The sequence below is a fragment of the Pecten maximus genome, chromosome 4, assembly GCF_902652985.1.
Source record: "Pecten maximus chromosome 4, xPecMax1.1, whole genome shotgun sequence".
In the NCBI taxonomy this organism is placed as follows: Eukaryota; Metazoa; Mollusca; class Bivalvia; order Pectinida; family Pectinidae; genus Pecten; species Pecten maximus.
Genome location: NC_047018.1, coordinates 33307150 through 33330334, shown reverse-complemented (window position 1 = coordinate 33330334; position 23185 = coordinate 33307150). Strand labels below are relative to the sequence as shown.

Genomic DNA, 23185 nt, shown 5'->3' with positions numbered 1-23185 from the left:
CGAAATAGCTATTACCTATCAATCAAAATGGCGTGATATTGTTCCAAGAATTCGGTACCAATCAATTATCACAAAAGCTGCACATGCGTAAAAGTTTAATTTCTATACAGGCCTAGTGTCGTCTGCAAGAAAAGCGTAGCCATATTTAAAAGTTTTGAATCTTTAAATTTTGAATGAGAAGACGGAATGGTTCAAAGAAGAAAACGGTATTTAAAGGCATTGTTCCAAAGGAGAGAAGGTAATTTTATCTTATTGTAAATAATACGAGTTTAATTAACGAAAGCACATTCTTCAAAATGTTCAAAGCGACGGCAACCTTTTATCAACGACGAACCGACAATAGCAGGGATACTACGTAATCATTCTAACCTCACACCTGGTTCAGACAGACTGTCAAAGTGCTTGAATTTTAACATTTTGCCTTTGAATATTACTCAAGAGTGTTTTTTTTTTTAAGTAATTCAGTTATTTTATTATTAGTTCGGGGGGGGGGGGGGGGGGTATGTACTAGAAAAAATGGGTTGAAAAAATATGAAAAGTTCTTAGAAAAATACTCAGATTTACTATGATAATCTTGGATAGTTCACATAAATGATATACAATGTAGTTCGAATCAATAAACAAATCACTGGTCCTAGATAGACCACACCAGTCCTTCAAATGTCTCGTGTAGATCCGGTGCTGGGGTCAGAGGAAACTCCGGCCAAAAGGCTACAGTTATGTCAAATTTTCTATTTTCTGTGAAACGCGCGGTATTTTCTTGGTGTCGTGGTAGTCGTACCGTTCCCTTTTCATCGGTAATCAATTTCATCTGAATGATTGCAGTGTCATCGGATGTGTGATTATCTGCATATTGTTAAGGGAAACTTGTTGATGTTTGAACGAGAGGCCGACAAAGTTTTGTATACAGGTATAATTCTTTCCACATTTTTGTTTGTTATTAAATAAAACTAAATGAAAAGTAAAACGAAAAACGAAAATGTCTCGATTTGTAGAAATGCAAAGAAAGTCATACATATTCAGTGTACTAGTATATAAAATCTGCTTCTGCCCCTACTCGCACTATGCACATCTTGTTGATATATTAGCAGTAGGGGTTAATATATATATATATATATATTTTATACTAACCAGAAGTCGACGCCTGTGTTCAACGTTTGAGGAATCAGTACATCTGAAGGGGTCGGGGCGTGACACGGATACTGTATTGTGGACGTGTTCGTTCCACAAGTCTTGCGTTACACAAACAATCTTGTTAGTGTTCGTATCTATTATTTTCGCCCCTGAAAATTAATGTGTCGTCATTTAAGATTTTTCCTTTCCGTCTTTCCATCCTACTGACTGTCCTACCTGAGAGGTTTCGGTTTTTCGTCATATCTCCAGATAAAAAGCTGGAATTTGGTATATATATATTGTGTAACATTTTAGTTTATTACTGCTCTATGGTCTTTTGAACCCCCTCCTAACTCGAACATCCCGCTCGAGATGTTTTCCGAAACTTGGTATTCACGGCTTGTAGTAACTTTTTCTTTCTGATCAAGGATTATATATGATATCAGCATTCGCACTCAAAGCAAGAACAAGAATTAAACTGCACCTTGCAGCTGTTTCATCTAAACATTCGTTATACTGGACATTGGCTACGTAGCAGATAACTGTTGACTGCAGATTATTTTGTCTGGATATATGTTTTATCGAGTCTGCTTGAATTATAAAAAGCATGCTTGACTAACTTTAAGATATCGGTTCAAATCCGCGTGGAGATTATACAGTTACGCCTCACACGGTATTTTCGGCCACTCTTTTATCAGTAGTCCCATACTCTTCTAAAATCAAGTTAATTGTGTTATGTTGATTTCCCCTTTGGACATTTTGTATTTATTATATGCATATTAATGGACATAAGAAACGTGATTTTATAGTAAGAGTTACCTCCCTTCGTTCATAAGAACACCAGTATCCATGTTGTATTTTTGGGGGGGTTTTCATTCTATATCGGAAAATATCCATTAAATAAAAAGATATATATTAAATATGAAATAAATAAGAGAAAGTAAACCGATGAAATTTGAGAAAAAAATCGTTACCGCGTTATCTTTTGTCCTTCAAGAGTTGGCATATATCCTAGAAGATTGTGTTCAGCATATTTATAGAATAAAAGATGGGACATTGCAAAATGTACCATCTTGAGGGAAAATGTTCTGACAGTAATGATCCTGTGTGGGAATAGTATCAAAGCTTTCGCGTTGTATGGATCACTTTACTCTGCTCTTGTGTCATGAGTGAGTCTGACAACGCATTACATGTATATCTTTATTTCGGGAATGCTATGAAAGATATTGCGTGTTATATAAATCCATCATAGCTTGCTTGCTTTTATAGCCAGCTGCCGCCAATGACATCCGATATGCAGAACATATTGTCGGATATTCCAGATTGAACTTAGGACAAATATCATTCAGTTTGACAAACATTGAATTGTATTGACTCGTCTTGTGAAATCTGGTTCATTTTGCACTCACCGTGCCAAGTGGTTGTACATGTACACCCAACGGCGGCTTTTCATTTTCTCGGATTGGGGTCTTTTTTCTGTTGGTCTTGCATAACTGGGTCCTCTGATAGAAGCCCCTAGACGCATTGTTTATATCCCGCTGTGGTAGATTCTACTACATCTCAACTTTGTAATAGATCTATCAAGATCAGCTTGTAGATCGTCATTGCATTCTACTAGTCTACTTCTCAACTTTGTAATAGATCTATCAAGATAAGCTATAGTTGATCGCCATTGTTTATATTCCCGTGGTAGATTCTACTACGTCTCAACTTTGTAATAGGTCTATCGAGAGCAGCTTGTAGATCATCAAGTCATTGTTGATATCCCCCCGTGGTAGATTCTACTACATGTACATCTCAATCTTGTAATTGATCTTTAAAGATAAGCTATATTAGATCGTCATTGTTTATATTCCCGTGGTAGATTCTACTACGTCTCAACGTTGTAATAGGTCTATCGAGATAAGTTTGTAGATCGCCATGTTGTGATTGCCCTAGCTTTAAGAAAAATGAACTTTCGCCAGCGTACTTCGTCCGCCGCCCGTAAACTGTTCACATATAAAACTTCAAAGTTCTACCAATGGGATACAACTCAAACTTGCCAAAATGATCATTAGATGGTCCTTACCGAGTTTTGTTATTTTTCGGGTCGGTCTGAAATCCAAGATGACCACCATGTTCGCCATCTTGAAAACACATTTTTAACTTCTCAAGTTCCGTGGTGCCAATGAAATGAAAATTGTTGGGGATGGCCGCCATATTCAAAACCACATTTTGAACTTTTTTTCTCAAATTCCACCTGGCGGATAAAGCTCTAACTTTCTTGAAATAAATTTGAGATGGTCTTTGCCAAATGCTATTTATCAGGTCGGTCTGAAATTCAAGATGACTGCATGATCGCCATTTTGAAACTAACATTTCAAACCTCTTCTCAAGTTTCAACCGAAATTTGCCTGACCAGGTGTAGTCATTTTTCGGATTGTTCAGTAATCCAAGATGGCCAGCATACAGTACTGCACAATTCCAATTGTCAGTAGCAGTTACCGAGTATGTATATACAAAAGTACTAGGGTCCGTTAAAGTCAGATGACCGTTCAAGCCCATGAACCTCTTGTTTAAAATCGAATGCTGTTTACATCAAAGAGGGGTACAGATTTTTACCGAATGATGATTTGAGTTCATTTGACCATTAATACGCATAGCCCCACATATGTCACGGTATACTAAATGTTCAGGTATATGTGATCTGCTAAATGTTGCAGTGTATTTCGGTGCGATTTAAGCACATATAAAGTAGTTTACGAAGGTGTTTGTGAAGAATTTGAATGTACACTAGCATATCATCATTATAACCGGGATGAGAGAGGCGCTCTTAGTCTTTAGATGGACTCTGTCCAAATTTACCGCTAAAACCATCCTGATGTATTTTGTTTGAAGCACGCAGACATCATATCTGAATTAGTTTTAAAGGCTCTCGACTGTAGATTGTATACTATATTTCATGATTCAAAATACGTGCCTACCTCACTGAAAACGGCACGTTTTCTTTTGTTTTGTATATGAGATCAAGTCTACTTTCACATACAAGGGTTCAAGTTTTACCTTGTCTCCACCATTATACATAGAGAACTCCACGAGCCGCATTTGGGGGGCCGCAGTGGGCCGCAGTGGCCGAGTGGTTAAGGTGTCCCGACACTTTATCACTAGCCCTCCACCTCTGGGTTGCGAGTTCGAAACCTACGTGGGGCAGTTGCCAGGTACTGACTGTAGGTCGGGTACTCCATCTTTCCTCCACCTCCAAAACCTGGCACGTCTTTAAATGACCCTGGCTGTTAATAGGACGTTAAACAAAAACAAACAAACCAAAGCCGCATATGGTACTTGTAGTATCTGTGTTGATAATCATTCAGTTAAACACTCTGCTTTCTTACATTAACAGTTCTTGGTAAAATGCTTTTTTTTATCATTTTTATGATACCTATTTAATACGTACGATATACATGTATATCTATTTTGATGTAACTTCAGCTTGTGTCAAATCCTCTGTTTTTGGCTATAAAATATGCTATGTCAATGTAGGTATACAGGTTGATGAAGACCATAATATAACGTTTGATGGTAGGCACCATCATCTACTTTGGAAATATTCTATTACCTTGTCCGATTTTAAGTCCGTCGTGTTTGATACTTGTTGACATAACTATTGGTTTCGTTGTCACCACCCGATCTCTCATTTGAGATTATAACTTAACACGAATTGGCGGATGTCGTCGATGAAGTAAAAGACGCTTAACCTTCCGGAGCTTTCAGGAGTCTCCGTGCAAATCTGTTAATCGATTTTGAGATTAATTGATGGTTTTGTCAATATGTTAGTATTATTTGTTGTTTTGTAGACTAACAGTCTTTGTAACGTATTAACGTGTATACTCAATCAGTTTACGTCAGCGGTGTAACAGAATATGTATTCAATCAATTAGCATAAGTGGTGTAAGGTGTTATTGCCAGATAAAAACAAAACGAAATGCTTATACCAGATATTGGTTTTATTACATAAAATAATTTGAGTTAATTTGATGTACTTTTTACAATATTTACAAATTTAATCATCATATATAATAATCGTGCGAGTGACACAATAACAAATATCATATAGAAACTGATAGTAAATGTTTTGTTTAAAGATATTAAATAACCCAATATAAAAATGACATATTCACACATTGCAACAAGTAGTGTATAAAATCTCATATGCGGGAAAATGTCAAAATCAGAATTAGTTGTAGAAGAACGACCATAATATAAAAACCATTATATCTAGTGTTTATGATGAGAAGATAATGGAACGATAAATGATACGAATTGTTCAAATGCGCATGTGTAACCGCATGACGTTAATTGGTCCCACGGGAGAATTCAGTTTCTGCAGATCGGAAAACAGCATCCTCATCATGATTAAGTCTCAGTAAATGATCTTTTCTCACGTGCAAGCATTCTATGATGAATCGTTCTTTAATTACGTTACAAACCTTACTCACTCTTTCTCATTTTGCTACTGTCTGTCTTTTCTATAGACAAGCGGCATTTGTCTGCATTTGTTCCTCTCATTACGCATTCACGTCATTTCCGATCATAACCTCTGATCCCAATCTCTCAATTTGTAATTCATTAATAACTTGAATTGACCGTTATATCTGTACTCTATCTTGCGAGAAACACTATCAAACACTTTAGAAGAACGTACAATATCAAAGTAGTAAATAACAAGCGCTTTTTATACAATTTTATCTACATGAAATCTCCAAGAAAGGGGTAAAATATGATATCTACTTGTAATTTCCACGAATTCTTATTCATTTCTAGTTATTATATATATCTTATCAAATCATATTAATTAATAACGGGATCGTATGTTTAAATGCACATGAATTTGTCATAGACAGAATTTAGTGAGTATTGTATATAAAAATAAGCTTACCTTCCCCTTCAAAACAAAATATAATTTTTATAGTAATCATTTCAGTAAAACCATTGAACTTCGTATTTAAAAACAGAATAAAATGAAATATTTTAATGACGTGAATCTGTTTTAAAAATCGATTGTAAATACAAATTGAACACATTTATGCATCATACACACATCAATAAACATGAAAAAACGCATTAAAATTTAGATACAGTTCATGTCAAATGTTTTTAAAATTAGAACACATCAACAATTTCACTGTGGTAATTTAATTTGCTAATATTGATACACAGCCAGTTATAACATTCTATATTTACGTATAATAATCATAATACATAACATATATACGTATAGTGTCACATTGAAATTATCAGCAAACGTATAAGCCGTTCAACACAACTTTGAAATCTACTTGAGTAGTTTCTCAATTTGATAAAAGATATGCGTAGATTTTAAAAATCGAAAAAAATGTACAGTGCGTAGTTTTTAATTCCAAGCGTCCTTTATCCCATTGCGTAGGTCACAAGTTCGTATGCCACGTGTCACTGACAACTCGTGTCAATAATAACAACTGTGTATGTACCGGTATGTCTAATGCCAATAACACAACTTTGTACGTCTCGTGCTAACAACACACTTTGTATGTCTAATGCCAATAACACAACTTTGTAAGTCACGTGCTAATAACACACCTTGTATGTCACGTGCTGATAACACAACTTTGTAGATCACGTGCTGATAACACAACTTTGTAGATCACGTGCTAATAACACATCTATGCATGGCGTGTCGATAGCACGACTTTGTATGTAAGTCTAATGCCAACAGCACAACTTTGTATCTCGTATCAATGACACAACTTATATGTCACGTGTCGATAACACAACTTTAAGTGTTTTTCTCTTGCTAATAGCGTCATTTTATATGTCCCGTGCCAATAACACACGTTGTAAGTCCCGTGCCAATAACACAACTTTGTATATCTAATGTCAGTAATACTAATTTGTATGTCACATGACACTAACCCAACTTTCAGTTTTGTATATCTTGTTCATAGCATGTTTTTGTGTCACGTGTCATTAAAACAACTTTGTAGATCACGTGTCACTAACTTTGTACATATTGTATATCATAATTTATGTCAATGACACAAATTTGTATGCCGATAACACAACTTTGTACGTCATATGCAAAATATATGAGTTTATAGCTGTACACAATAGTTACACAATATTGCGTTTGGCGCTTGTAAAAGAAACATAATACAACTATGTATGTAATGCCATACAGCAACTATTTATGATGATCACGTGTAACAAATGTTACGAGCAATCTGCAGTTTAATTTAGAAGGAAGTATGGCTAAAACAAAATCGAACTAAGGCAAATTGATGGAAATCATTCTATACAGTTTATATAAATCTTTTCTCAAATAAAATTCATCGCAGCGAATATTCCGTTAAAATGACCGCATTTATCGAGTTCATGTACGTAGCTGGTACGCTACTCATCTCTCCTCATCTACAAAAATGTTCGACTCGGTTTGATATCTGACACCTTTGAACCATTGTCAGCTTTCAAAAATCGTATTAGATTATCGTTATCCGAGAATGAAGGCTTTGCATGATAAACAATCCTACATGTGGCCATGATGGCGTTCCGGTGAAAGAGAATCTATGACCTTGACCGGGGAGCACGTGCAGGTTGCTGCGCGAGTTCGTAGTGCAGACGTAGCATGATTGCTCGTGCGTGGAAGCGGGTAGATTCCTCACCGTTTGTCTAGTGATTTTTTATACAATGTTGTTAAGAATTGTTTAATTTTCCCATGAAGAAATTGAACACGTGCTTTGTTTCAAAATTCAATAAAGAATAATTTGGCGAACTTTAAAGTTGTTTCAAGTTATAAATTTCATCAGGAAAGAAATTTACGAGCGGCCTCCAATATGTCAAACAGCAAATCTTATACGGAGTTGGCATACTTCCATCTTTCGATCTGTTGAACAATATTTCTATATCAAAGAAGAAATCTGCTGTCAGACTGCGCTATCTCGGACATTCCTGTCAAGGAAGTAAATGGAACAATGTATTAAATACAGTCAACCTTAAAGTCTTCGTTATGTCGAATTCTAGCATTACATTTACATTATTACAGCCTTCACTATGTCGAAAAGTTATACCGTCGAGTATTATCATAAGCAGTCAGCCTTCGCTATGTCGAAAAGTTATACCGTCGAGTATTATCATAAATAGTCAGTCTTCGCTATGTCGAAAAGTCATATCATCGAGTATTAGCATAAATACGCTATGTCGAACCATTATTGTAACATTACCTTGGTATCAACATATATACAGCCAGTCTTCTACGAGCCGAACAGTATTAGTATAGTCAGCTTTCGCTATGTCGAACTGTAAGTCTTTCTGAAAACTGTATGAGTAAATTTCCGTTATGTGAACGATATCATGTTGAGGAAACGAAGTGAATAAGAGTGCACGTAAAAAAGTTAATACATATACTAATACACCAAGACATGACTTCGACATACATACACATGAGTATTAATAAAAATCCTCTAAACAAAGTTCGATTGTACATTTGCGTGTAAAAAAAAAATAATAACGATAATGCTGAAACTTAAACAAAGCAAATTAGAAATGATAAAAAAAATAATAAAATGTTTTAATTGCTGTGGTAGAGATAATATGAGACAGGTATAAAATTTGATTGCGTGTGTAAATAAGACCAACGTTTCATGTTTTAGTTGTTCATTCCTCCATCGACTCAGGAAGTTAAAATGAGGGAAAATAACGTTTGTTTTCAGTCTTCATTTCATTTGGCATCAACACTTGTCTTTGATATTTTGACAAAGTGCACACACACGTGTATTACAAAAAAAAATCATGTTTTTTGGGACATAAATAAAATACATATTCCTGATTTTTAATTGTAAAACTGAAAATTAAAAAAAAACGTTGGTCTGAGTGAACTACCGCTATACGGAAGAGCATAATACACTCAAGGCCCCTTAGATTAGCCGCTGGGACGGCAGACTAGTGGGAGAATTAAAATTAGACTAGAACTTTCTATCAAGTTAAATAGATGGATGACAATTGTAAAACTAGTGTGCATGGGAAAATAACGTAAGTAACAATGTATACTTTCAGTTTTAGTCAATAATTGATACTATCTTCAAAGACAACTCTTCTCTATCTATGACCAAGACAATTTCCATATATGGTCTTATCTATGTTGAAGGCCATTTGGGACTTGTGTAGCGCGATGATACATATAGAGGTGTAGTGCTAGCCGTCAACGTAATATTGACTTTTCATATAAAACATACTTTTTTTTTAAATTCTGTTTCTTCTCACAAGTTTATAAGTATTCCCATGTTGTGCTTTCTCTCAGAAGATTTCATTTAAATTTAAATTTCATGACATATGGTAGAAAATACGCTGAATATTTTATATCGCTATTTTTATTCGTTATCCTGTTGAATAAAAGATATTCTGTGTCTGTAAATTTGTGTTTATCTGGCACGAGAAGGTGTGTGGAGCAATACTATCATATAAAGTATATAAGTGAATTACATATTTATTTTAACATGATATCGTAGATGTGTGTAAAACTATCAAAGATATACATAATATCCCCTTCAAAATAATACTGAAAATATATAAACTTGTTTACGTGCGTGAGAGTACGAAAGTTGGATACCAGATTCGAATCAACGGTGATCTCCAGGTTAGATCCTAGGCTTTCCAGTACCTCAAAATGCAAACCGAAAATGGTGAAATTGTACACTCTCATCGCATACGCTTCTTAAATGAAATGTACCGCGATTGTTACTCATGAAATTATTTAGAGAAAAAAAGATATCGAATAACAGCGAGAAATGACAAAATAAACTAATTCACCAAACAATGAATAACATGCTTATTATGCATTCAGATGTATCTTTATAAAATGAAAAAGAGGTCGTTTAGTGTATTAAACGTGTAAATGTTCATCACTCATAACTTCCTAGAACAAATTTGGTTTCACCCAATTTGTTAACGACAATGAGTGTATTTAACATAAAAACTAATTACTACCAAGTATTAAGATTATTATTATTATAAAATATCCAATTTATCACAGTAATAAGAACAGCCACAGTTAAAATACATGGATTCCCTCCCCTTTTAAAATATGTCTCCGATACCGGGTAGTGTTGGAAATGATATAATTCATCAAAGTAAAAATAAATCATTATATACAGTCATGAGTTTAGTTAGTAATAAAATGTACATATTGTATATGTGGTTGCATGACTCCTCCACTAAGCGATCCTGCATCCATTGCATTATAACTGCTTTGCGTTTCTACGCGTATCAACAGTGTCGAGTTTCCATGGCATTTAATCCAAACAAATTCCTTAAAAACTTACCACAAACGTTTAATTAAACTTCGTAAAAGGGATGATAATCAGTGTTTTCCATTTCATTAATGGGTGGAGTATCCTTGAATAGTATATTCATAGTCAACATGATAGCGAGGATTTTCATTCCTGATGAATAACTGTGGTCTCCGGATTGCAAGATTCCAATAGTTTGTTGCTAGGTAACTTCCACGTGATAGAATATCTTCAATGAATGATGAAATGCGCATGCAAATATGTTGACTGTCGTTTTCATGTACATTGACGATGTTTGACTATAATTCAACAGATTGGATTGCGTAGTTGTTGACTTTAGCCAAAGTGTTATGGAGTTTTTCATATCACACGTTTAGGTATACATCCACATTTTCCCCATTTTTTATATGTTTGTAAATAAAATGTGTGACGGAAATTACAGTAGCTCCCAACAGTTTCTCTTTTTCACCCGACAATCTGACCTGATGAAGTGACATGATGATGTGGTGTATAGATGATATAGTGATATCAACAGTAGACAGGTAGGCATTGTTTTAAACCTGTCCATGTGACACACCTGTCCAAGTAGTGAGGCACAATTGATAGCAATTTTCAGCAACATTGTCTGAGCATCGGTCCTCATTTGCTCGTGCTCGCAATCTTTTCCCTCACATTTGCTATCTTAAGAATGCATAGCTTGAACGAGTTCGAAGGAATCTAAGGAATGTTTAGCTAACGAATGTGCATTGTATGCAATTAAACTCTCTGGTCCCGTTTGCATTTCGACTTTCGTCAAGTGAGATGATTCCACTTTGGTGAGGAAATAACTATAAGCCTAAATTATTTTGAACATGGAAGACACACAGCACTGAGATGACTTTTGGTAGCCGACTTGTAAGGTGATCTTCAATGAAATGTTCCCCACTAAGTGGCTATCGACAGCAAACCAGAAGTCATTTTGACAACAAAGTAGTCATTCTTAAATCCACTTGTCGAATGGCATCATCTTTGACCTTGACCTCCGTGTACCGGAAGTACAGGCAGATAATTAGGTTAGGTACACAACCACATTGCTCCCCATACGGAGCGGTATATAAACACCGACGGACGGAATGTGTTTCTTTTCTTTCTTAAACACCTTTATGCTGTCATCGACACAGGTTATACCTCCACTTCATCTCCATCGTCGAAATCGTCGTCCTCGTTTTTTACTTTACAGCAGAGATAGAATGATATTATCATTCCAACAATCTGGAACAAAGAAGTCAGTTGTTATAAACAACGTATTCAGATATAATACATAATTAAATCAGTTGTTATAAACAACGTATTCAGATGTAATACATAATTAAATCAGGTGTTATAAACAACGTATTCAGATATAATACATAATTAAATCAGTTGTTATAAACAACGTATTCAGATGTAATAAATGATTAAATCATGTGTCATAAACAACGTATTCAGATGTAATAAATAATTAAATCATGTGTTATAAACAACGTATTCAGATATAATACATAATTAAATCAGTTGTTATAAACAACGTATTCAGATATAATACATAATTAAATCAGGTGTTATAAACAACGTATTCAGATATAATACATAATAACATTAGGTGTTATAAACAACGCATTCAGATGTAATACATAATAAAATCAGTTGTTTTAAACAACGCATTCAGATGTAATACATCATAATTGAATTAATTGTTAAAAACAACGCATTCAGATGTAATACATGTTTAAATAAGGTGTTATAAACAACGCATTAAGATGTAATACATAATTTAATCATGTGTTATAAACAACGCATTCAGATATACTACATAATAAAAGTAGGTGATATAAACAACGCATTCAGATGTAATACATCATTAAATAAGGTGTTATAAGCAACGCATTGAGATGTAATACATAATTGAATTAATTGTTAAAAACAACGCATTCAGATGTAATACATAATTAAATTAAGTGTTTAGAGGAAACATAGAATACTAAAGTACGTACAGTCATGTACATTAGTAGGAGTAAGTTAGGTAGTGGAGTAACTAGAACCGTTTACGTAAGTGACTTACCAGTAAAAGCGGAACAGCACCAGCAACTATCGTAATGTACATACTATTGTTTTCTATGTAATCTAGAGCTCGGTCATAACAACCCTGAAACAAACAAAACAGCATTTTTTATTCTATTTTCATGAAATATTTAAATATAGTTATTTATTCGTTATTTATTGGTCTTTGAACATTCTGAAACTGCAACATTCTGATAATCATCAAATCATTAAAATGCGATATATGATATCGTTCCCCTATCGAATTCAAATAATTGTTTGGAGAACAACCGTAAATAATGACAGGAAAATGTTATTAATAGTAAGAAAAAACGCAAAGAAGTAGAGACACCAAAACCGCGAAAATTAATGATTCCAAAAAGATGTGTTTCAGTTAGATAGAACCGCGAAAATAAGTGACAGCAAAACTACACGATTAACAGTAAGATATATAATATCGTCAGGGCAGAAAGATGTGCAGTAAATGAGTTTTGAGTGTTCTCTTCCTTCTGGTAGATACACTTTAGCGCATGCACTGGACGATCATTTGATAATATAGACTACATATCTCCTGAACCTGTTGGAATAATCGACATTGGCACGAGCCTTTTTTTCAATGTTAAATACCAGTTATTGACTAGGATTATATTGTTGTTTTGTAGCTACAGAAAATGGCCGCTTTGGGGGAGTTGGTCATCTCCGTAGGGAAACATACAGTCCGTGTGCTGACCATACTTTCTATCCAACTGCTATCGATCGATCAATGGCGTATGCTTCTTAACAAAAACTCCATTATCGACACAAAAATAGCTCCGTACTAATATTTAAATGGAAAGAGATGTGATCGTGACTTATTTTCCCTTTAATTTGTAATATAAATGTCGAGACACGTTTGCTGGTATTGTGCAAAGGAACATTGGTCCTCTCTATCGTTACTGGTACGAGCCATGTCGACACGACTATCTCTCAAACGCTACATATAAATAAACGCTCGTGTCTGCAATGCCGTCGGCACCTAATCAATGCTTCCGTACTTTTGAAAGCAGATTTTCTTGTACATGTATTGTACTTTCTCTCTTATTTCCTCAAAGATAATTAATTATCATCACAGACGTCATTTGAGATAGACAAGATTCCATAGAATGGCTGGAACACTGTGTGGGTTTGACCTTCCGTGTTGGGGGTCATCTCCAAATGGCATTTATATCAGCAAACCCGTCCTATCTAATGACGTCAGTGACGCGACCCAGAACTTACTGTCATTGTCTATCTTTACTTATCAACACAAAAGAGAATGGAAGTCAATTGACGTTTGACATATTCACGGATTATTACAAATATCAGTTATCATTTTGAAATTTTATCTGCTTTCATCTTTCAACAGAATTTCGCTTGGACGGGTTATGTAACGCTTCTCGATGGTATAAAGCCCCCGCATCCCACGTGTATCAGAGACTACAAATATAACCCGACATTCTATGACCTATCATGAACAAAGGCTATGGACTTTCGATAGCATACTGAAATATTACACTATAATACGTTAATGAGGTGTTCGGGTCTCCTGTTCACCTTCATTTTAAAAAACTTATGTAGCTGGTACAGCCTACGCATGGCTTTATTAAACCACTGTATCTTGTCTATCCAGTTTGCATTTAGTCCTGTGGCCTCCCATGACTCTTTGAAATTCTGGATTGTAATCAGATGACTGCAGGTAACGGACACCATGCAATTGATTTGTCATCTCGATTGCATTTTGACAGTGAATACAAACTGATGACCGTTAAATAGTTTTAAGTGAATACCATTGCTCTTCCTTATCCCCACTACAGATAATAACAAAACATCGACGGGTTTCCTTCTCAACTTAATTTGTTGAACAGGAAGTACTTATCAATATTACCTTAGATATTAAGAAGACAAAAAAAAATGAAGCATCAGATCTATATAATTTGTAAACAGGAAGTAGTCACATGTATACTTATAACGCTGTTTGTAATTGGATAAAAAGTCACCTTTTTCAAAAGGGCATCGTTAGCCTCCTCGACGTAGCTCTGTCCCGGCCCTTTTACGGGAAACCCTCTCCTTATCTTCCCCAGTCCCTGGCAGTCCAACTTTGACATGCCAATCACACAACAGCTTTCCGGGACGTACGGTCTGTTTTCTGTGGATAAAACACACACGTGTTATCAGCTGTTATCAGAGAAAGCATTTGGCGAGAACAGGGTGCATGTTATCGGAGATATCACTGTTATTGCAGGGAGGGGAGTATGCTATCATATCATGCTATCATCAGATCATTGGCATGTTCTGGTAATGTAACCCAACACTCAAGTATTTCAAGTATAGGGAAGTACTTTAATTCAATTAGTTGTATTATTTTAGAGGTTCCTTACCAACCACGAAAACCACGTTTACCATGTTTTACACCACGAACATGTCATGTGATACAGTATCAATCTTAAAATGTTGGGTTAATTGACCCCATTCTATATTTTGAGATCCGCTTGCATCAGTTCTGATTTTCCGAACCTCCCTTTCAAACTTTTGGTCCCTTGCATCACTTACTTGTCCAAGAAGACGCTAAGCAGCTGTATGATGCAGTTCGATTAATCATGTGTTATGTCCTGTGTCAAATTTACATTTAAATGTGCATCTTGTCTTGTGTATCTTTTGTACAATCCTTGATATCATACGTGTTATTGTTGATATAGTCAATGTTCGGAACACGACGGTAAGATATCTGTATATAATGATATTATTGTGCTGTCAATAAATATAAACATCTTTTCCCCATGGCTATTGGCAGAACACATATTCACCGACCTTTGGTGCTGATGGGGCATGGCAGCTTCTAATGGACTCGCCATTATACTGTTCACACGTGTTATCAAGATGGCGACATTTTATTCATGTTCTCCGAGAAAAATAATACTTACAAGTTAGTCTATAGTGGACCTAAGTTTACACGAATTCATCAACAGGCGTTTTTTTTATTGCGGAATACATCGAAACTGAACAATTATTGTAAGGTACTGTGGGAATATGTATTGATTTTATTCCCAGGACGATTGGGGGATCCACTCTACAATAACCAAAGGTGTTGTAAATGTCTATTTCTGTCTTCATTTCCTAGATCTAAGTTACCCGCATGTTCTTTTGAGATCAATTTCAGATTAAGGAATTGGATATAATCAAAGGAGCTACAAGTCGTATTGCGGTGTCGTACCCTTACATAGGGGCGGAATCAATTAACACCAAAAAAGTCAGCAGAAAGCCAGGTTCTCGAGAAGCCTCCCTATCCTCATAGCCCCATATCAATTATACATGGCCATACTGTTGGTCGAGTTCCCTGGCTCAACCTTAGAAATAAAGGTTTTCAGTAATAACAGTACACACGAGCATGGAATCTGGATTTTCCATGATAAGACAATGCGATGCATTATTTAAAGAAAACATCGACCACACTACATTAGCGGAGTTTGACTTCATGTAGTGCCTTTCATCACTATATATACGCAGGTCTGGTGTTCTCTTCCGATATGATCAATTGAGTTTATCATCTAGCAAGTACCTACCACCTGTCGGTATAATCATGAACTATCCTATTACAAAATGTAGCCAAATGTTTCACTGTACTTACAGGATATACATTTACATTGTATATAAAATCGAATTAGTTTTTATTAGAGTGCACGTTTTTGTCCAAACTTCTTCCTAGTTTTTATTCAAATCTATACAGCAGTTTAAACGAGTCATGTTAATTTTGGTTTTTATCTTGTTATAGCGAGTTAACTTTTATGACATGGCACGTATAGGCTTCTGTAGCCTACATTGTATTAATTAATTAATTTCTGTCTTATTTTAGCGAATGAAAATGTTTGCGACCAAAAACCATATGAAGCATAACCAGGAAGTCGTAAAGGTAAGGTAATTGAGTGATTTACAGAAAATGAATTTCTTAAACAAGTCAAGATCAAAGTCTAGGTAAAGGGTTGATTTACAAATCGTTAAAGCACATTTTACAACTTCAATATCTAAGTAACAAAAAAGTGAGGTTTCTTTTGTGTCTCATCTTATTGCGATTATGTCAATAATTTCGAAAACATACTAACACAATACCTTTGCTACCTTTTCTGAGCTTACCATTATACTGAACTAAAAACCAGGGCTTCAACTTTTGCAACATACATACCGTGATAACTCCCAGCGCCCGGAATTTCATCACACAATATGGAATCGGAAACATTTTAATTAGACCAAGCACTAAATTTTCATGGGGGGATTCCTGTGCAATTTTAACTAGAAAAGAAAAAACGATATATACTTACGTTTGTCTCGCATTTCCACAGCGTACCAGTCGCTGTGTAGTTTGAATATAGCCCAGCTGAAGAGTGAATCTTCGTTCCCAACAGCCCCACAGCATTGTAACTAAAAGACAAAACAAAAGTTAAATCACATGGCCGATCACTTCTTTCTCAAAATAAAACTGATTGTAGAAGCAAGAGCTGTGTGGAAAAGTATTGAAGATCTAGTAAAAGACAATTGTATAGTTTTCTAATTCATGTATTCAACAAATGCAAGAGCCATATTTGCCTGTCTACTACCGGCCCGTGTATATTTTGTCAGGTTGCTCCTGATTGGAGAGAAAGTTGCACGACATGTACTGAGGGGAAAGTCTGTCGATGTATCTTAACATTACAGGGCATCAACAAAGGTGTGTGTTGGTATGGTAAATGTAGTTTTGAGGAAAGCTTAGTCGTGTATCTTAGAATGTTGTGGGTTACTCGTACTGGCAAGAATGGCGTGGTCCTTGAATTTCTCAACTTCACACTTCCGGGCTTTCCCTGACGAAATGTATTACTAAATTAGCAGTTAAATTGTCACTTTGTGTCTGATTACGTATTGGAATGTTCGATTGTTGTTCAATGTGAAATAACTATTACCCACAAGTGGGACTAACTAACCTAACCATAAAAAATACAAAGATAAAATCTGAGTGATGTACCAGGGGAATAAAGAAATGGCTGGAAGATAAAAAAAAAACCAGAACCAATCACTTGAAGTTAAATAAAACAGAAGACCCTAGAATACGAACAAATTGCAAGACATTAAACTTTAAATTCAATAAGTAGATTGTATTACGTAGCAGGCCACCATATCCCAAAGACGATACCCTTTTTACATTACCTTTTCCTAGCAAACCTTTTTGTAATCTGGTTCCCATTACTTAATTAATACAATTGGTTTCCAGCAATGGGATTAGTGTTACGACCTTCCAGATACTCGATCTGTGCCTCTCAGATTGGAGGCTATTCCTTATAGATCGACTATGAGGTAAAATAGTCAATGCTGACTTACTGAAGACACCTCTCCTTTTAGGAGTCTAGATGTCTCCATTTCCGCGAAAATCACAACTGTTCACACCAAAATAACCAAAGACTGTTTGACATAATTGTAAATATTGTAAATACTGCCGTATACTGTACATTGTGTTTTTTCAAATGATATTGCACCTCGTAAATCATTACACAGCTAGGGTTATTTTGAGCCTGCAGGGTTTGCATGCAGCGACTGGTAGCTTCTTCATCGAGGGAGATTCGTTATATACTATCCATTGCGATTCATGATAAGTGTCGTTCCCAACGACACAAGTCAGAAAGTACAAGATGATTCGTGACCTCAGCTCTATGAGAAATTCAATTTACCCCAGTTAGTGATTGTATTTATTAAACCACAAAACTTGACCTTATTCACCTGAGGCTGCTGTATCTCCTCGCCCCACCCTAAACCCCAAGCAACAACAACCAACCAAGCTCTCAAATAAATAGATATGTTACGTTATTGTAACGAATGTGATTATGTTTCAATTACGTGTACTCAATTCAAGTTATTATTTAATGACCCGGAAATAATATTTTCCAATCTAGATTGAACGACTGTTTCAGTAATTAATTTAATCTTACCGTTCTCTGCATGGCGTCCCAAGCGTCTGTTACCAATCGGTTGAAGGAATTTCGTTCCACGTCAACTCCATAGTGTTTGATAATCGATGACTTAAAATGTTCAGTAAGATCTTCTTTTAACTGAAAAAAATAACAAATAAAAAGGAAATGTACGAATTAATTTATTGCGTGAAAGAGGTCTAAGATTAAAAGTCGGCTATGTGCTTCTAATTAAATTCGTACATGAATACAGCACGCCCGTCGGCCGCACAATGGAGTCATTGAAGGAGTGGTAAAGCCCACAGGAAGTCTGATGCGCACAGTGATGTACGCAGCGTTTGTCTTGAAATAAGTTCGCTGGCGTACGACAGCACACAAGGTTGATTGGACCAGCTAAAGTATGAGTTTGATGCAGTGAAGATTATTGAAGGCTCAATTGAAACCTTATTGACAATATGCTGCCAATATCCCAAGTCCGTTCCGCAACTGTTTTCATTATACCAAATGTATATGCGTAAAGACCCAAGTCGAATTATGTATAAGTGATCTACGAAATTCTACAACGTAGCGTGGTTACCCATACCAACCCGTCATACAAACACACCGGGCCGTTTTCTTCACTTGCTATTGCATAAAGGTAAGGATTGTTACAATGAATACATTTTGGGTCGTGCTTAATCAAATTGAAAGCAACCTAATTATTTTCTGTTGCACTTTGACGGTACTGTCAGTACCCTTGTTCCCTGATGCAATCTAGTGTTCAATTTAAAAAAACCAAACTTTTTTGGACGATATCAAATATTGTTGCATTTTCACCGTGCTGTTTCATTACTTCTCGGTTGATTTCTAGGAAACTTTCTGATTGTATCAACAAATGAAAACAGAATAAAATTATCTCGGAGCCCTGGAAGTCTAGGAAGGATGTAGACAGACTGACCCCATTCATGCTGTTCACATTTTACACTGCACAGATAAGATATATATATGGATTTCAATATGCAATAATAAAAAAATGTTCCAAATAATATGACTACAACAGGAATAAACATACGAGATATGAAGATATACCGTGTCAGTCAAGATTTGTCATCGACTTTATCAGAATAGGACATTATTGTTGAGGAAGTACGTAATAGAAGTTTTGGGTAGCTATAGACTGGCCTCAATCCGCTAAGTTTGATCAACTCCAAGTTTGAAACAGACATACCCAAGAGAATAAAATCATAAAGGTCAGCTTGATTTATAATTTTCACATTCTAGAGACATGGCCAGGCTTATTTCGGGACGCCGTTATTATTTTTATTACCCGTCAAAAGAAACTAATCGTATTGCATTGTAACATGCCGACCAGTAGCCTCAGTTTACAATCGGATATACAATCTGCCAATATACAAATGTTGAATTATCATTTATGTATTTTTGTACGTACATTGTATCCAATAATGTCTGCAACAATTCGCCGTAATTTCCAAGCCGACGCCTACAATTACATGTAAATCTCTCCATCGATTGCAGTACTTGTCAAGCTCATAGAACCTCGCACACACTCAATCAGGGCCACAATCATAGCTATTACCACCCGAAATTAACATAATGTTTATTACCTAGGCAATAACAATTAGCAAGCAATTACCTCCGATCTGAACGTGATCCCGAGCGCGAATCCGGCAAACAGCATCAATATCACAAGAGTTAGAACGGTACCATACTGAAACAAGAAAAACAATTTTCCCTTAAGGCTGTTAGGTACCTTTATAACATGCATCTCTTTTCCAAAAGATTTCACAAGTAAAGGAATATATGAGATGTGATTATTGTTTGTTTATTTCAATTTACTTTAGTTTTTTTTACTGAAATGGTTTGTTTTGTAAACAATATTTCACGAAGGTTACATCCCTTTTGCTAGTCCAAAGTATAAGGAAATGGATGTATGATTTGCACAAACAAAATCTGTAACATGGAATTACTTTTCATCTGCTGAAGCACAGTATAATGATATGGGATTGTTGTAAAGTCGCTTACGATGATTTTAGACCAGCAAAATGAAACCTGGCTTACGACCATAAATCCAAAATATCGTGTAAATGATAACAATCTTGTTTTGTGACACCATTTATTGATGAGAATATTTTGATAACAATGTCATATATTGATGCAACTACTATACTGTGTACATGTTGTAAAATAGTGGTGATAAGTTGAAATACCTAAATTAGTAATCATCGTTTACAGTTTGGACAGTAAGTAGTATAAATCAACTATTGTTATATAATTATGGTTCTTATGGTAGACTTGTAAAAACAATTAATAAATTATTTAATTCAGATTATTCTTTTTATGAACAATTCACTATATTGTTTTGAGAAAAGATCGTTTGATCCACTAAAATCTGCAAAATTAATAAGAATTTTGTAGTTCAAACTACCAAAGATAAAGAAGATCTTTTAAATAACCTGTTAAATATCACTTTTCAAAAACGTCAGTATATATTTACAGATATGTATGAAAATATGCTTACAAATCCAAGGACAAATTTGTCCTGACGCATGGTCCCGCAGCAACCACAAAAGGCAAGAATGGCGACGGCACCACCACCTGCCGTCAGACCATACGTTAAATATTCGAAAAGACGAGATCCCACAATCGCAGAAATCTCGCGAGAGTTGTAGTCTTTCACAAGCAGCCATACTCCGACAGCTAAAACACCGGATCCTAGAACCTATAAAATATAAATTATTCACGAGTTACTTTATAGTTATTGTATTTTAATTAGTTTTCAGACGGTACTTGTAGAACCAGGGAAGGCTGCAGGTGGAATCTATGTATCCTTGTTAAGATGTTAAAAAGGTATGGCACAAGGAAACAACTGTTCCATACCGACGCTTATCGTTAAAAAGAAATAGTGAACCAGATTATACACAATGGTCTAGGTGTCTTTGGTGCTTTCAACGGACAATGCACACTGTTGACTAATACATGTCTGGAAAATGAATGTATAAAAGATCGAGCAATAGAGTCTGTCTCTTGACAGTTACTTCCCTTGTCATTCTATTTGTCCCAGTTTTAATTCTGTGCAATTAGATTTGTCTCTTGACAGTTACTTCCCTTGTCATTATATTTGTCCCAGTTTTAATTCTATGTAATTGTGATACCTGGACAGCAACGTCGGCAAAATTGTTGGTTTGCGATGATAAAAGTACGTTGTCTTTTAAAAGAAACTTTCATATAAAATGACTATGAATATTCCATAATAATCACAATGCGTACATTAAACAATACCATTTAACTTGACGGTACCTTTATGCTATTTCTTTCATTTCGTTTTTAAACGAGGGACGTTTTTAAACGAAACAAAATCTTTTATTTAGATTAATTTTATGATAGCCGATGAAATATCTACAGACAGATTTTCAACACTTTTTATCACCGGTGTAATGATGTTTCAGCATGAACTGAGGGGGAACTCGAATTGTCCGATAATTAGGAGTGAAGCCGTTTGGTCACGGACAGGACTCTAGGCCCTGACTTATAGGGCGCATGGCAGCACAGTCCACATTTATATCCATACAAACAGAGCAGACCTCGCGTGTTGTACTAAATTAGCGACCTCCCCTTGTGTCGTTCGTTAAACACTGATTAAGTAGCGAGCGCCAATCTCACTCTTCACAGATTGTAAGACAATTGGCAGTTAAAACATAAATTCAAATGTCACTATAAATAAAAATACTATACAGTCCGACACGAGGAGGAATCTAATTTTAGTTCCCCGGAGAAATTGAAGCCGCCGGTAATTTTGACAGTACCCCTACAAGAAAATGTCTCGTTTCGTTTGCCATGAATAATAGATAAGTACTTGAGACTTACGTTGGACAATATAGGACCATTCACACGCTGGCACCTCATGACTGTATCTCCTGCTCATACACATGATACGCCCAGTAGTCTGTCGGTAGCGATGAACTGATATTAACATTTCGAAATTGTTTTCACAAAACCTTCTTACTTAGTGGCGTGTAGATTCGACGTTTGTCAAAATCATCCTTGCCTCATGAAGTAAAACTTCCGGTACGTGACAACCGATGTATCTCCATATCTTAACAGACGCTATGTCAAAAGTGAAAAATAAGTATGTTTTGTATGTCAAATATGTTCAGTCATTTGTCACACTAGACACACAATTTTCAGAAGACGGGTCATTTAGTTGACATGTCTTGCCAAAATAATTGTTTCCTGTTTCAAGAATATTGCTGCAAATTCAAAGGGAAACATATGTAAAGTGTCATGATCAATTTGTGTGTCGCCCCGTCAAATCACAGACGTCCTCGGTCATCAAGCATTTGAGAGACAGGAAAACTGCGTAAGCTCAATCCGCGATCGGTGTATGTTGGGCGGGGGCAATATCCGGATCCGTTACCGCGTTGTTGATTAGAAAGACTATGATCACGTGTTCGATCATGGCGTCGCGTTCTTCTCGTTAGTCTAGCAGATCCATCATCGACAAAGAGTCGTCTTACACCTAATGGCAGTGACAACTTGCTCGGTGCGTCCGAGGAAATATAGTGATTAAAACAATCTACAGATTCGTCATCCTCCGAGCAGCACCGAGAGAACACTGCAATAGTTCCGCATGAATACATGCAATTATTCTCAAGTTGTCTTTCGTGTACGTGTTTCGATCGGTTTGACCAATTTTACAGGAAAATCAGACTTAATTTAGAAAAGAAACCCGGGTAACGTGTATTCACCAAAAAACCGATTTGCACGCTCTGAAAG

At 35.8% G+C, this 23185-nt stretch overlaps 1 protein-coding gene across 2 annotated transcripts in view; it reads right to left on the bottom strand.

Annotated features, from left to right (window-relative positions):
* Positions 1–5078: 5078 nt before the first annotated feature.
* The window catches only part of LOC117325885 (tetraspanin-18-like), a 56572-nt gene continuing 38465 nt past the window's right edge, over positions 5079–23185 (bottom strand). For both annotated transcript variants that reach the window (XM_033882388.1, XM_033882389.1), the window contains 7 exons: positions 20931–21131; positions 20046–20120; positions 18434–18553; positions 16799–16898; positions 14483–14631; positions 12490–12573; positions 5079–11660 (listed from right to left, as the gene is read on the bottom strand). In XM_033882388.1, coding sequence (XP_033738279.1) covers positions 11571–11660; positions 12490–12573; positions 14483–14631; positions 16799–16898; positions 18434–18553; positions 20046–20120; positions 20931–21131 — 819 coding nt within the window. In that variant the 3' untranslated portion in view covers positions 5079–11570. The remainder of the gene's footprint in view (positions 11661–12489; positions 12574–14482; positions 14632–16798; positions 16899–18433; positions 18554–20045; positions 20121–20930; positions 21132–23185) is intronic.